At 39.7% G+C, this 17,167-nt stretch overlaps 1 protein-coding gene across 7 annotated transcripts in view; it reads right to left on the reverse strand.

The window, feature by feature from the left end:
• The window catches only part of PTPRZ1 (protein tyrosine phosphatase receptor type Z1), a 146,872-nt gene that overhangs the window by 50,332 nt on the left and 79,373 nt on the right, over positions 1 to 17,167 (reverse strand). For all 7 annotated transcript variants that reach the window (XM_076330130.1, XM_076330121.1, XM_076330105.1 and 4 more), the window contains exons 3-8: positions 16,188 to 16,367; positions 14,169 to 14,320; positions 12,580 to 12,675; positions 12,256 to 12,322; positions 8,462 to 8,619; positions 7,756 to 7,906 (exon numbers count right to left, since the gene is read on the reverse strand). In XM_076330130.1, coding sequence (XP_076186245.1) covers positions 7,756 to 7,906; positions 8,462 to 8,619; positions 12,256 to 12,322; positions 12,580 to 12,675; positions 14,169 to 14,320; positions 16,188 to 16,367 — 804 coding nt within the window. The remainder of the gene's footprint in view (positions 1 to 7,755; positions 7,907 to 8,461; positions 8,620 to 12,255; positions 12,323 to 12,579; positions 12,676 to 14,168; positions 14,321 to 16,187; positions 16,368 to 17,167) is intronic.

Genomic DNA, 17,167 nt, shown 5'->3' on the forward strand with positions numbered 1-17,167 from the left:
AGAGGAAAGAGCATGATATTTATTAAACAGTACAAATAACTACTAAGATCTTGAGCCACCTCCTGACAAAATTAATGCAAGTCTTTCACGTGCCTCATTTTTAGCTTTCCGCTAAAATATCTGAGATCCCATGCACTATAAACAGAACCAGTATTTTAACACTAGATTTTCAAAAGCAAGTTAATTTGAGGACTGAGTCCCCTTTCACCCCCTTTTTATACCATATTTTGTGAAATATTAATACCCAGTTCCCAAGAAATAAAATATAAACCACAAACCATAAGGATTCATATATATGTCCTGGGGGTGAAAAACCTCTAGTACTCTGTCTTTATGGGTCTACCAGAGTAGCATTAGAAGACATGCACACTCTCTCAGCAGCTATAACAGACTGTAATCTATAGTAGATTGTTTTTAAAGGTAAACCTATCACACCTGAATTTCCTCTCAAGGAGGTTTGCTTCCATGTCTTCCAGCCTTTCCCCTCCAATACTGTCTTCATCTTAGTCAAGTAAGCTGAACCTTTTGATACTTTTCTAGACGTTATTGATGAGACTGATTACCAGTGCACCAGAAATTTACTGAGACTCTGCCATTTGTTTTTTTAAATTGCCCAAGTACCTGTGTGTAGCTTAAAAATAATATACAAGGTCAAAGGTAGATTAACCTGTATGAAAAAAATTAAATTAGCAGAAAATGTCTATTACTTAACTGAAGCTCCCTGAAAAATGACCAGTAAGTTGTGATACACAAAAAAATAAAGCAACATGATATACAGATGCATCATTCATGGCTGGTTTGGGTTTGGGCTGAGACCCCATTCTCCTTCCTTGCTCTCATCATCCCCTCTGCTGGTGCGGGGAACCGCGTCTTCAGATACAGCACTGAAGAATGGAGATGACTGTCAAAAGTGGTCACTAACTTTTGGTTCCCAACTTGAGAGCACAGCAATTAGATTTGTTCTGATGTCTCAGAATGAGGGCCAAGGGTCCCTGACATTTCCTTTCATAAATCCTCCTTCTTATCGCTTTGAAACTGCAGAGTTTTTGCACTTCGGTTGAAATGCTCGGAGTGGCTATTTGCCCCTGCCCTAGCTTTGGGGAAGCTCCTTTCTCATGTACTGAATTTCCTTTCATATGTGCTTTCATATGTACTGAAAAGGCATATTATTCAGTCTATTGCTTCATTTATTACCTCATTTCTATTGCTTTATTTCATCTATAAACTTGTCAAAACCATTGACCAGAGTACATGAAGTTTACTTCAAATCTTTCAACAATTAAATTAAATCTTACATATTAAAATGATTAGATGGATATATTTTTATTACAAAACTTTTAGCTTGACTTTTGCACAAGTAATTACATAATCATTCCCCATTTGGAATAAATGGGGAAATTCAAATCTCAGAATCTGTTTAAAACAAACTTTGAGTATCTAGCAAAAGCAAGCAAAACAAACTGTCTAGCTAACTAAGAAAACAAGTGTAGATACTTTGGAGTTCTCTTAAAGGAAGCAAACACCATGATACTACAACGCTTTTGGTGGACAATACTACATTTTTGAAAGAAAGGAAAAAAAAGTCTTTCCATTAACGTTGCAATATGCCACTTGAACACAGGAGGGCACTCAAACCCCAGTATTTTGAAAAACTCAATTTCTTCCGTTCTGTAAGCAGGTGGGCAGTTTTGAGCAGCTCTGGTCTTAGTCAATGGAAAAAAAGCAGCGATTTTTTTTTTCCTTTTCTTTTTTTGTGCGTGTGAGCTAATGGTAGAGGCAGTACTAGTCTGTGTAATTTAGTTAAATTCTGTAGCTTGCCAGGCTTTGAATCTACTGTGCTATGTATCTGACATGCCATTTTATTCATTATACCGAATTCTTTTAATTGACATAAAGAGCAAATTTTAAAAAAATAAAAATCTCAAGTTGTGTACATTCCATTCCTAAAACTCGTCATTCCACCCCATTTCCACCAGATGGCAAAAGGAAATCATTAGACCAGGAAAGATGATTCCTTTCTCAGTTCTGAGCATTAAGGCAGATGACTTAAAACTGATTTTATTTTTTTTTAATGAATCAAACCACTCTTCAGCTATTTCTTTTTGAAGGTGTTCAAAATAACTCTCCAAACACTTTTTCATAGTATAAGTACCAAGCTTCTCCCTGTCTAAACTTTTCTTTACTGTCCTTTTTCCTCCCTTCCTCTTTTTTGAGTGGATTTGGTTCTGAAATCTCTGACTGTATTCAGACTAACTGAGCAATATTATAAAACTTTTAAAGGTGGAAGATTGGTGTCTCCAATATTATTTACTTCAGCTTCACTCTGTTTTCTTTTCCAGGTGGTTCTTCTAACTATTTTTTTTTTTCAAGAAAAAAATATCTTCCCTTTTGTTCTCCTCCTTTTGATGCTTGGTCCTGTTCATCTCAGCAGTGACCAACAATATTCCTTCATGACAGTCATCTGCGTATTATTTCACGCCGATTCCTTCCCAAGTTGTTGTCTCTTGCCCTTCTTCTGATGCCTCTTCATCAGTCATCCTGCCTGTGCTGTTTCCTTCCCCTTCCTGCCAGTCTTAGTAACGCAGAGGTACTTTGCTCCTGCCTTATCCCACTTTCCCTCTCCAGAGACTGGGAAATGTGAGATCACATATCAACTTACCTAATTAAAGACTTCTGCTCTGATACAGACTTTGAAAATCTGGGCAAAGAGACTTCAAGAAAGGGAGCTCTCGAGTCTGTTCCTAGTCTGAAGTCACAGATATTCAACTGGATTAAAAGTCTCAAGCAGCAAAATACTATTCACAGGAAGTCAGAGACCTATTCAAACCCCCTGCAGGGGCTTGAATTCAGGTCTCTGCTTTCCCCAGATGCTGGTTTTGTGTATCAGATCATGGTAATGCACCTAGCTTTGCTTATTCTTCTGTGGAATAAAATGCTACCCATGTAACTCGGAAGTTTTTAATCTAAACTGAATTGCATCATCAGGGAGCACCAAGGTACATTAGCCAAATCATTGTCAGAAACTACGTGGGCTGTGTTTTTGACAAAAAAGACCTTTATAAGCTGCCCAAATTTGGCTTATTCAGAGATACATATATATAAAAATTTATGCCTGGATTTAAGCTTCTCTGAGCTTGACACAGTTGGAATAAAACTAGGTGTTGTTCTGAGGCAGCACTGGATAACTCACAGAATTTTTTTCACATTTGTTGCTTTCTTCTATTTTTAGTTGAATTTGGGTTGGAGATTTTTATCTTTTAAATCCAGATTTTCAATTGTAAAAGCCGTGAAATCACTTCATTTAGATTAAGACATTCAAGAGCTTTTCAGCTCCCTGTCACAGTGTGTGGCAAAAAGTAGTTCTTCTATATTCCCAGTCTACTCTGTCTCCATGATGGAGGTGGAGCAGCACAGTAGATACGTGTGCTGGGTTGAGCTTGGCTGGCCACCAGGTGCCCACCCAGCCGCTCTCTCACTCCCCCTCCTCAGCAGGACAGGGGAAGAAAATAAGATGAAAAAGCTCATGGGACAAGATAAAGACAGGGAGATCGCTCACCAATCACCATCATGAGCAAAACAGACTCAACTTGGGGAAACTAATTTAATTTATCACCAATTAAAATAGAGTAGGATAGTGAGAAACTAAAACAAAACTAAAAACACCTTCTCCCCACCCTTCCCTTCTTCCCAGGCTCAACTTCACTCCTGACTCTCCCACCTCCCCACCCCAAGCGGCACAGGGGGATGGGGAATGGGGTTTGTGGTTAGTTCATAATGCTTTGCCTCTACCGCTCCTTCCTCCTCATGCCGTTCCCCTGCACCAGCGTGGGGGCCCACCCATGGGACACAGTCCTTTACGAACTCCTCCAGCGTGCGTCCTTTCCATGGGGTACAGTCCTTCAGGAAAAGACTGCTACAGTGTGGGTCCCCCATGGGGTCACAGATCCTGCCAGAAAACCTGCTCCTGCGTGGGCTCCTCTCCACAGGCCGCAGCTCCTGGCAGGAGCCTGCTCCCGCGTGGGCTCTCCATGGGCTGCAGCAGGACAACCTGCTTCACCATGGTCTTTTCCACAGGCTGCAGGGCAATCTTTGCTCCGGCACCTGGAGCACCTCCTCTGCCTCCTTCTTCTCTCACCTTGGTGTCACAGGGCTGCTTCTCTCACATTTTCCTCACTTCTCACTGTCATGCAGCATTTTGCCCTTTCTTAACTATGTCTTCCCCAAGGCACCACCACTGTGGCCGAGGGGCTCAGCTGTGCCCTGTTGGGTTGGTCGGAGCCGGCTGGAACCGGCTGTGTCCGGCACGGGGCAGCCCCGGCCTCTCCTCACAGAGGCCGCCCTGCAGCCCCCGCTGCCAGCACCAGGGCACCGACACCCAGCACATTATGTCAGTATAAAGTATCCTGCACAAGAGGAAATGTCTTGAGAGAATCTGAGAATGGTTATAGCTAATTTATGTCATCTGTGGTACGCGAAATGGTAAAGGCTTGAGTCCTTACCCCTGGTCTTGCAAGAGAATTTAACTAAAATAACTGCTAAGGTTTACACAGTTGTATTTTGCATGGGAAAACAGGTTGACAAATATTTTTTACCAATATATATTGTCAGTCTTGAATTTTAAGAACCCATTGTTTTTTATATCTTTACTAAATCCAAGAAGATTAACAAGAATTGTGTTTCTGCACTTACTCACAGGGCATTACCAGAAGAGTGGAGTGGATGGGAAGTTATGTAATGGGCCCAGCAGCTACCACGATGGTTCTCAGGTTTATAGGAATAAACAATGATTTCTATTATAAATGGATTTTCATGCCAGCTGAGGTTGGTGGAGATAAAGCATTACAATTTCAAAAAGCTGTTTGAGTTGAATCCTCAAGTATGGCTGTAAGAATTAGCTATTTTAATCTTCTTCTTAAATATATACATACATATATGCATACATACATATCACAGAGGAAAATTACATGTATCACTAGGCAGGTTTGTGGAACGAAGTATCTCCCATGTCCTCGGTAGGGCAGTGCTTGTACACCAAGAATGTTGAGGTTGTCACGGTGTGAAAATTTCTGACAATATATTGCCAAAATTAGTTTATCATTGAATAGAAAGATTCTTTTAGCCCTTCTATGGAAACTTAGCTCTACTTAAGAAATGTCATGTATTAATAACAGCAATAAATCAAGCACTTAATCCTACTGCCTAATGAGAGTCTACACTGAATCCAACAGGAGAAAATTGGGATTCTAGTTTTCACAATACAAAATAATTTTTCAGTTATCTACTTGAGTAAGTCCACTCTTGTCATTTCTCTTTGTCATCTAAAGGGATTTCAAAGATTATTTTTTCTCTGTTGACTACAAGAACTTTGCAATACTAAATATGAAATACATAAACCTATTTACCCTTGGGGACTCAGGCATCCATGTTACAGTTTTTACATCTCAACATCTAAATTTAATGATTCCTAGGGCTTTTTATTTACCTTCTCTTAAAATGGAGGTGAAAATATAAATACTCCTCTAAAGTTCTACATTAAACAAATCCTATAATTGCATTTGTCTGTGTATCTATACATGTGTGTGTACATAAATATGTACATGTATGTGTATGTGATGTTGTTGCATTTACATAGTGCACATAAATATTAACAGAAATGCAAAACATATATACAGGAAGACTTGAAATTTCAGTGATCCCTTTCTGTCCCTCCTTGTTTATGCTCAAAGCAGAATTTTCAACCTACAATTTGTTACTTTAAATACCTAGTTTGGGATAAGTTCTACATGTGTTCGCTGCCACAGTAATGTGAGTGCAGGACACTTTTGTCTTAAACTAGGTAGATTGAAACCCATTTGTTCGGTAGTATACAAGTCAACGTACACAGAAATTTTGGATGCTTTGTACAACATATTTTATCATTACATGAAGCGGAAGGGCCTTCTAATTTTAAATGGTATAACTCAGTGCAGAACAGGATCCTAATATCTTTAGGCTGGACACTCTTTTCTAATCTGTATGGATACCAAACTCACAGATAAGATAGAAAATTCACAGAATCTCTCTTTGATATAGTGCAGAAATGGGACTGGTTGGAAGCAACCTCCTATGCAGTTTTAAAGCACACACTGCTTTGGGACAGCACGTGGAAAATTCCTTCAGGTGTCAGCACATGGAGTGGACAGAAGGAAGCAGGGGCCTGTCTTAAACGGTATTATCCAGCTTTTCTTCTTGTCCGTCTCTATGGAAATCTAGATTAGGATGGCACAGCTGAAAGTAGCTTCCTTCTATTGCAGTGACTGAGCTGAAGGGTCAAGGCCAAGGTCGTGGCTGTAGTGCAACCACCTGGGAGGCAAGTGAATTGCAGGTGGCAGAAGAAGTCCTGGTCTCTGTCTTCAAAGGTCCTTTGCCTATGACATTTCTTCACTATAGATTGACTCCTATTTATAAAGGACTGAGAAGATTCATTTTCTTCTGACAACATGGACATAAGAAAAGGTGGTCTGTATTACAGTGACCTGTCCCCAGAGACCTTCATTAAACAGAGGGATTTGGGGAAGGATAATCTTTAAGTTAGGCCAACAATCAACAATGTCCGTTTTAAGTCTATTTGGAAACAGAAATTTATTTGTGATAATGTGCTTGATTGCTGCAGCTCAATTCCATACTCCTTCTCCAAGCTTCAAAATTTCAAGTGCTACTTAGTACCTAAACAAAAAAACCCTGCCAGAACAGATATTTCTTGGCTTAGACCAATGCAAAACAATTCATATCCTGGGCACGCATCTGAGGAGTTCATGACAAGCTGAGGTCAAACAGAAGTGTCACCGACTGGTTATAAAATGAAGCAGTAAAGCTATCCTGTGCAGCACTGTGGTGAAACAGTGTGATGTACTTGTGCAGGGGACCCAGCCCTCCGGCAGTTCTGAAATGATGAACATCCCCTAGCTTGTACGCAAGTTTCATACACAGGGTCCTTCCAGTAGGAAAAAAAAATATCCACCCAACCAAGGGAAATTAAAATGAAACCACACTTCTTTCTAATCTGGAGAACACCTACATCACATGCTTTGGTCATCTGTCTGTGTCTAATTAAGCACAGTTCAGTGCAACTGAGTTTAAGAATCTACAGGTATCTCCACCCAAGTAGCAACATAATGCCCCAAAAATAGATGTTTACTATTTATTCTTCCATGCTTTTAAGTATAGAAATCATCGACTTCCATGTTTAGTGCTAGATCTTGTTTCCCATTACATAATGTACTGTTTTGGTCATACAACCTTCACAAACTTCCCTGAGGTTTTAGGTAAAACAGAGAACAGAATCTGGCTTCTGGGATTCTCTCTATCTATCACTTTCTCAGCAGACTACGTGAAATGAATTTGGTGACCTCAGTTCAGCCTCTGTTGGAAAAGCATCCATATTACACAACAAAGAACCAAATGGGTTTGTAAAACAACATCCTCTCGCAGCCCCTGAAAAGGCAGCTTTGTTTAAGTCTGAAACACATTAAAAGGGCAGCGCAAGAAAGCTTGAACTGAACGTTTGGTCAAGACAAGCATTTAATTTTCCACTCCATTTAATCTGACATGTTTTATGATTGCTAGTTTTTTTCTCTGAAGTGATAGATTTATGAGTAATAATACAGCGTGCTACTTTCTACACAATTTAAAATGAGTATCTTCATACTAGGATGAATCTTTTACTGAAAATTGTCTTTCAACCTGTGAAGAGAGGAATGACTATTCAGTAAATACCCGCTTCATGAATTTCTTCTTGTCCAGTGTAAGAGGAAAACACTTGTCCAAAGAACTTATATTGCTGCTCTCGAAAGTTGTTTTGCAGGTAGTCCATCAGCATAACATAGCCAGACTGCTGCATTGTAAGGACTTCACAGAATACAGCTAACTAGAAGAGGTAAGGAAAAAAAGAAGTCAGAAGTCGTAACAAATTAACCAGATTCTGCTAACAGGCAAAAACCCTGGGGAAAAGATGTTGGGTAAAGTCTCCCAGTTGAGCTCTCACGGGTGGCACTGAACTTCTGTTCCTCTGTACCAGCAGTGTATCTAATAGTTTACTCCACCTGTATTTCTCAACCATTCTGCTGTTGGAGCTACGCTGGGGGAATTCCCATTTGGCTGAGGGAATATGGAAAGAGTGTTTTGTACTGCTCTTTATCTGGGCTAGAAGTCCAGACAGCCTGCAGAGTTAGGAAGTGTGTTCTTACTCCCTTCCAAGGCAAGACATGACTAGTCCTGAACCAAAAAAGGGAAAAGATGACATACTCAAGTAATATATATGCTTTCTAATTTAATGGTTGCATGAAAAATTTATAACTAGATAAAAGAAAAGCTAGGTTGTTGGGCTGGCAATGAATGCCATGAGCTTTTACCATATACGTGGCAACTGCTTTTCTTTGGTATTATGTACAATTGTTTGGTTTTAATACATTAAATGAATTACCTGGTCTTCAGAAATACTAATGGTATCTTTAAACACAATCCATTCAACTGTTTCAGAGCAGGGAGGAGTTGATAAAGACCCATTATAAGTGTAATATTTGTCTGTTACATTCGGCAAAAGGTTCAGCAAAATAAATGGTTCTAAGACAGCCTGTTTTCCTGAAAAAAAAAAATTAGCATCGGATAGTTAAAATACTGCAGAAGCAATGAATAAATAGAAATCACACTTTCCAAAAGAGTTACCATTATAGGAACATGCTAATTTTGAGGCTATTCAAAATTTGATCTCTGGAGAGACGAGCATACAAATAAATTGCTGAGCCTTTTCTATTTAGTTTGAATAAGTATTGTTCAAAAACAACTTTGTTTACTTGGGAAAGTGTAATGAGTTTCTCCGGTAAAAATAAAGGAATCAGTACATTGGTTCACAAGAATTTGTCCACCTGTAAGTTTACTTGCAAATGTCCAAGATGCCAAATCTTTGTCTCACACATGAACTTCAAAGAAAAAATATGTTAAATCTCTGTTCTTGGTCTCATGACATGGCTTCAAACTCTCCCTGAATTTGGTCAAGTTGTTGAGTTTCTCGCAGGATCTTAACCTCTGCAGAAAATCACTGCCTGGGGAACTGTCGCCATATTAGACCTGAGAGTTATATTACTCATGACAGCAGAAGCAGAATTTCTGTGGGTCAGGGGTTTTTTAAATGGTGACAATACAGTGAAAAACGGTAACAGTTTTATACAAAGCAGAGAAGAATGCAAAGACCTCCTCCAGGAGAGTATGACCACTCTGGTTGTTGTCCTGTGAAAATAATACCACGTCTTTCAGGTCAGCAGTTTACCTGGTACCTTGTCAGCTGGGAGCACGCATGAGGAATTGCTGGGAGTCCATCCACAGAAAGCTCAGTTCATGCTGGTATGGCAGTAGGGTCCAGCAACAGAAATTGGCAGGAATGGTACCAACCTCCTCAAGGCAGATTTTTTCAGACTGTGACAATTATCAATCTTGTGATAATTATCTGCCTTATTGTCTGGTGCATCCAAAATAATACTTGTTTTTTACACCTTGGAATAATGTAGATCCTTATATACCTTACTTAAATCTCAAGTTACTGATTTTAAATTTCTCCCTATATGATAAGTATTCACTTATGAATATCTAATGAATTTTCAGACTGTGCATTAACTTGTGGTTTTACAGATATGTTACTTCTTGAGCCCTGTACAGATTTCTGACCTGTCTTTGTCTTCATAATTCCTTACAAATTTGGTGAGAGCAGCAAATTTCATTAACAGTTTACTACAAATCATTGGTGCTTTTCTTCTGTACAATGACTGTTCCACTGAGTTAAGGTTTAAGAGCTGGCTCCTCCCCTCTCTCTTATCCATGTGTCATGAAAGGGGAACATTTAGCTGTGTTGACCAAAGCCCATCCTTCTATTTCTCCTGTCAACAAGTTAATCAACCTTCAGACAGAAGCTATCATTGCTGTCTGGTACATGTCTAGTTAACGTATTCTTCCTTCAGTAAAAATGAATGGCTAGTTCATTTTATATAGATGCTTGGGGACATGAAACTTCTCATTTATAGTAAGAACCCTGCCATACGTTTTGCAACTTTGGATTTTAAAATGCCCTTTAATGTGATTGACAGCCTAGATTCTAAAATCAAACACCTACAAAGAATGATGAGAAACACAGAGTTTGTCCGGAAGGAACAGGACTGCTCCTCTGCAGAGCTTGAGAACTCAGCAACTGGCATTCAAATAAGCACAAAATAGATATGACTGACAAGGACAGATCATGTACATCACAGACATGGACAGATCGAGTGCTATTCACTTTTCTTCAGGAGGAACAACTTGATTTAGTCATGACCTGAATTTTCAGAGCTCATTTGCATTTTATTCAAGAAACCAATATTCTACTCATTGTTGAACTGCCATGTAGTGGCTGTATCTTGAATCTTGCTGCTGATAGTTTTACAGCTCCTTCCAAGGCTGTAGTACAGTATCTGCCTTGATGTATTACTCGTTCTTTGTGTTTCACAGAAGATGGCACACAAAGATAATGAATCTTAACTGCTTTATATTTCCTCCTCCTCTGTCTCTGTAATTTATGAAAGTCGCTCCCTTTTATATTTGTTGAATGGTGTTTGTTTTCTGGAGAAAAACAATCTTGATTTTAGTGTCACACTTTTGAAAGCTTTTAAAATAGTGGACTAATAGCTTTTTACACTTTCAACCTATTGATCTTAAGGGGCTTTACAGAGCTCAAGCATCATTACATACAGGAATAAAGAGATGAAGTTAGCCATTTACTTAAGGTCATGGCCATGACGTAAGAAAATATCCCTGTTCAAGACTGTGGTCATTTGTGTTTATTCTTCTGTGAAGCCACCATGAAACTGAGTTAGAAACAGAGACCAGATCTTCTTATGCACCACCCTGAAGTTTATGTGCTCTGATGTGAAACCACGAGGAATTCTAAAACACCAAAGTGTCAATATTTGGTTTGAATAATGCTAGTACAAATACAATATAATTGGATTATTTCAGATTTACACAGGAGCTACTGAAAAAAGAATTAATCTCTGCTGAGTCTACTGATACTCATATGGTCTCACGCTTGTAAGACACATCTTGGATGGCTACAACAGGGTTATTTGTCTTCCAACCACATATAAAAATCCAGAAATGTATGATAAAGAAAGCTTACAGAATAAATCAGACATTTCTCTTGATTTAGCATTTAGAGTTGCAAATTCCTCATGATAGTTATACATTCATTTACACTTACTGCTGTTGTTACAAATATTCAGTCTTGGGGTAAATAAATCATAGAATCATAGAATATCTCAAGTTGGAAGGGACCCATAAGGATCATTGAGTCCAACTCCCTGCTCCTCGCAGGACTACCTAAAACTAAACCGTATGTCTAACAGTGTCATCCAGACGCTCCTTGAATTCTGACAGGCTTGGTGCCGTGACCACTTCCCTGGGGAGCCTGTTCCAGTGACCAATCACCATCTCAGTGAAGAATCTTTTCCTAATGTCCAATCTGAACTTCCCCTGATGCAGCTTCATACCATTTCCTCGTGTCCTATCGCTGGTCACCAGAGAGAGGAGATCAGCACCTCCTCCTCCGCTGCTCCCCTTGAGGAAGTTGTAGTCTGCGATGAGGGCACCCCTCAGCCTTCTCTTCTCCAAGCTGAACAAACCAAGTGACCTCAGCCACTCCTCGTAAGTCTTGTCCTCAAGAACTTTCACCATCTTGGTTGCCCTCCTCTGGACACACTCTAATATATGTCCTTCTTATATTGAGGCGCCCACAACTGCACACAGTACTGGAGGAGGAGCTGCACCAGTGCAGTGTGGAGTGGGACAACCACCTGCCTAGACCGGCTAGCTGTGCTGTGCCTGATGCACCTCAGGACACGGTTGGCCCTTTTTGCTGCCAGGGCACACTGCTGACTCATATTCAACTTGCCATCAACCCAAACCCCCAGATCTCTTTCCACGGGGCTGCTCTCCAGCCTCTCGTCCCCCAGTTTGTACATATAACCAGGATTACCCTGTCTCAGGTGCAGAATCTGGCACTTGCTCATGTTAAATTTCATACAGTTGGTGATTGCCCGGCTCTCTAGTCTATCCAGATGACTTTTGTTGTTCTAACAAAATAGACATGGCTGAGCTCTAGAGAACTGTGCTCCCTGATGTCTTTAAGGTTTCATAATTACACTGCAATGGAATTTAGTCTAATCAGTAATCAATAAAACATGGACATAGACTTACCGAAACGACTAACACTATCTACTCCATTAATGATTGGATTATAATCCGGATTATCTTCTAGTCCAATCTGTTAAAAAGAAATTGCATTTTATTAACAGTACAGGCTTCATGAAAAAAAATTGAAAGTTGCAGCTGACCACCAAAATTATAGATGACTTAAAGCAGAGCAAATGTATTTTGCCCATTTGCTTTTCTGTAAGAAAATTAGAAATATATATGCAAATTTTTAACTCAGTGATCACACATTGGAACCAGTTAAATTCAGTTTGAACATCTGCTGTGTTTCAAAGCTTGTTTAATGACACAAAGATATACTTTGTTTACCTCAAACAAAATTGATAAAGCTCTTAACTTTCCGTTTCCTTTAACTGCCTCTTCAAAATCTGTAAACTGATCTGCATCATAGCAGTAGATTTGCATCTGCAAATAAAAATATATTCAGATGTTATATATACAAAAAAATTAAAAAATTAAATAAATGCAGTTATTTATATACCCATTTTGAGAAAAAATGTCCAAGCAATAAATTTCATTACAAATATATGGGTGTTTTTATCTATCTCACATGCATTATCTGAAGATATAGATTGGAATTCATCAGCTGTTAGCTATCTAAAAACGACCTCTCCTGGAAAACCACTAAGTATGCAGGAGTTATCCTTTCAAGGAGCACAACGCTCTCCATGGATAACACAGTAAGCCGAGATAACTTGCTGATACTGGACATCTAACCTAGAGTACTCAGGTGAGATGAATCTTGAAATCAGTGGTAAAACATGAATAATAAGGCAAGATGTCCCTACTGCATCTGCCTTGCAGTAAGTGTGAAGAAGCATTGGTAATAAAAGATTACAAGGTATTTTGAGCCCACATTTGACTGCTGTCATGGGCATTGGGTTTGTTGCACCCCTTCCTCTCTTTCTCCGGATGCAGTTGGGAAATCTCCTCCAGTGCCAAGTCACCAACATAAATGGGGAAGTGTCCTGCTCCTACTAGCTTTTCATGTGATGATTGATGATGGAAGAGAACATTCTCTTCGATGCCTTGGCAGGACAGGTGGAGTGTGAGTGGGAATTTTTAAATGGCTAGTGAGGTAAAGGAAACGACACTGCCCAGGGAAAGCTCTTGGCTCACAGCTCTCCATGGAGTATAGCCAACCTTGGCTCTATTGCTTTGCTCTGACAAAGAAGTCCAAAGCGCTCAGAGTGAGGAGCAGCACGGTTGTCTGCCACAACTACATCTTTTTATCCGGAAAATGATCACAACACCATGTTGAGGGTTGAAAGTTTGGTCTGCAGAGTGTCCTCGTGGATCTCAGCAAGAACTGCTGCTCTCCTTCATCCCATCCCCATGCTGCTGCAAGCTATTCTGCCAAGCCAGCCAGGGGTATGCTGGCCTGGCTGCCTGTGAATGCGGCCGCACCCAGGACCTGCTCTCACATGGTGGCTCCTGGCACGCCGCTGCCAGCTCTTTCCAGCCCAGCGACATGGGCCGCGCTTTGTCTCGGTAAGGGCCAGCAGCTCCCATAGGCTCTCAGCAAAGCCCCAGCTTTGAAAAGTCCATTTATACTTTAAACAACTGACTGCTATGGAATATGATGGGCCAAACTCATAGGAGCTTAACTGTTAGTGGGAGCTTGAATTTTGTCAGATTAGCAGAACCGACTCCTAATGTCATCTTAGAAGACATGTGTGAAAACACATAGTTTAGACATTCTCAGTGTGCCACGGAACAATGCCTTACGCTGCCCTTCTAAAATGCATCATTTAAATATTATTAATTTGGATTTAAGTGAATGATTATATTTGCAAATAGACTTTAATCCAGCGACAAACAAAGGTATTTAGTAAACAGTATTACTTTTTGCAGAATGTCAAATCGTCAAAATTGTCAAAATCTATTCTGTACTTTACCTCAAGGGGAAATTTTTGTCCTTCTAAACTATGTTCTGATCCGTCTGATGACACGTTGCATTTTCCCCAGTGAAAAGTGATCTTGCTTGCTTTGAATACGGTGTCTAACCCACCTCCACTTACATAATAATCATTTGTCAGGTTAATTTCCACTGAACAGAGAGAGAGAGAGGGGGGGGGGGGAAAAGGAGCGTCAATATAAAAGCCAGCCAAGGCATCTATGACTCTCATATTTCAGTATTAAGTGCTAAAAGATTAATATGATACACTTATTTCCCTGTATTTCATAAGCAATTTGACAGGAAATTGGTTATTTAAACTAAGTAAGAAGTGTGGTACTTCACTATTAGCATGGAGAAATATGTTTCATTTCATGCTGCAATTCATAAAATAGTCATCTAATGAAGTGCACTATCATATTGGTCTGCTGTTGTCTGAAACTAGCCACAGAACTATGCTAAAAAGCTCAGAAAACTGGCTTAGCCACCAATCTGACTGTCTAAGAAAAGAAATTCCTGAAATACATAGCTTCCTGAAAGCACCTGTGTTTTTAACAAAAAGGAAAATACGTCCCCCCCGCCATTATTATCACAATTCTAGATACAAATCATGAGGCAACACAAGAAAGGAAAATTTTAGCCAGTCCCTAGGAGGACTGTCCTGTCTGTGAGACCCTTTAGCTGTGGAGCTGTCTCCCATGGGAGGAGGTGATGACAGCTGGACATAGCTGTATGCAAACTGTAGATCGGACTGAGCATTTGTCTTCTGGAGGGAATGAGCAGGGTGGAATAGACCAAAGCCCCACATTTGGCTTTCCCACCTCCAGCGATTGTGAATCGTTTGACCTCTTACTAAAACAGCACTAATGGAGTTCAGTTTCATTACACTCCTTTCCTCAAAACTTTAAAGACAATTTTAACTGCAGAGCTTAGCAGTTCCTTTTATAATATCTGAATTGCTGTAGATGAGGAAGAGCTCAGTTCACTTTTATGGACTTTAAAGAATGTTTCCTCAGGGATCTCTTGAAAAGACAAATGCACTATTTATCTCAGCCAGTAGGGCAAGAGGGATGTAAGTGATTTGTGGAGTAGTATGTAGGAAGTACATGATGGGGCCAAGAACAGAAATTAGGAACAATGACACTAAAATAAAATGAAATTAAATGAAATAAAATAAAATAAAATAAAATAAAATAAAATAAAAAGGCTGGTCTAGGGGTCCCACTGGAACTGGTAGAAGGTCAAAGGCAGTTGTTAAGAGATTTCTTCCTCCATACGTATGCCCAAAATAAGAAACAGTACTTTCAACAAGCAGCTTTTAGTTACTGCTATCCTGGATTTATAAGTGGTTGCAGAAAGATTTGTCTGACAATGTAAATGCCACCATAAGCTTCTTTTATAGCTGGGAGAAATAGGCACTTGTAGGCATAAATCAGTTCTTTCTAAAATACATTTCTAAGATAGGTAAGACAAATCGGACCATAAAAGCACCTACTTCTCTTCTTTGACTGTAAGAAGTCATCTAAGTGAGCAATTCAGACGCAAGTGTCTATAATATAGGTGTCTGTGTAGGTGAGATGAATCCCATCCTGAGTTTTTTGAAACCACAACTCATCCATGAAGTCCTTCCAGTAGTAGGTAATTTATTCATACGTTTAAAAAATCATTTTTGTATACTTGTTACAGATTCTAGACATGTAGTAATAATTATCATTATTTCATAGCAAATGCTAAAATACTGTTTAGCTTCAATGAAGTGCTCATGGTGGGATGATAGTAAGGATGTGACTGCTTTCACTCTACCTGTCTGTGCACATAATTTTCATTTGTGTGATTGCTCTATTATGCTTGGCTATTGTCATCATCTGTTTTTTTTATTTAATGGATAAATTCAGAATGCACCAGCTAAGGAAAAGTGAAATGAAAATGTTTCATTAAAAGTCTTTGGTTGATTATCTGTCCTATATCACTTTTCTGACCTCATTTAAATGAGGTCCAAACATGAAATCTGACTTTTTACCTGTTTTACCAGTGTTGCGAATGAAAGTATCTTCCAAAGTTTCCTTTTCCCATCCATGGAACTTAAGTTTCTTCAGATTCACATTTACTTGGGTAAGATCTTCATCTATATTAATAGGAGATTGTTTGGCACCATTGCAGGCTGAATATTTCTTTCCCCAGTTCTTTTGGTTCAAAGTTCCTAGAAATGAAAACATTTTGGGTAAATACATTTAAAACCTAAACTGGCATCCATGTATTTTTTTAACGTGGGATAGTTAAAACACAGTTTGCAATCTGTGATCAGAGTATCTGCCCTTCTTTTAGGCCTCATTTGTAGCAATACTTAGCACACCTACTATTGCATCCTACCTTCAACAGTTAAGTCACTTTTTGACCATTTCAGACATCATACATACATGCTTATGAATCTCTAGCGAAAGCAGGAAACAACAAAAAGCCCCTCACACACAATATAGAGAAATAATAAATAGAATGGGGGGGAAGCTTTCAGGTGGGAGAAATTGGCATTCAAAAAAACTTGGGAATTACTGCAAAACCCTCCTTTCCAAATAACTCTTTTAATCGTGTGAATGTCATTAACGTTCCTTCTGCCCAATGAAGTCAGCCATCCAGTAAGATTTTTAAATAAACAAAAGCAATAAGATCATTTAAAAAATCCTTACACAGAGAGAAAAAGGTGAAGTGATTCTACCCTGAAAAAGGTTAGTGATGCTCTGGCCGGAGAGCCTGGCTGTATGGCTCGGCTTTGCCCGTGGAGGGCCGCCACGCGCGCACACTCCAGCCATCTCCCTTTGCAGCTGCCGGGCGAGAGCGGCCAGGAGGTCCTGTGCTGCAGCAGGGCACCTTCTCCAGGGCACAGGGGCTGCGTGGCATTTCACTGTGGCCAGTTCAGACATAGACAACATGGACACAGACAGCATGTCCTTCACCAAAGACTGGATTATCTTCCATAAGAAATGCTCAAGTACTCTACAGATC

Source organism: Aptenodytes patagonicus, chromosome 1 (genome assembly GCF_965638725.1).
Source record: "Aptenodytes patagonicus chromosome 1, bAptPat1.pri.cur, whole genome shotgun sequence".
In the NCBI taxonomy this organism is placed as follows: Eukaryota; Metazoa; Chordata; class Aves; order Sphenisciformes; family Spheniscidae; genus Aptenodytes; species Aptenodytes patagonicus.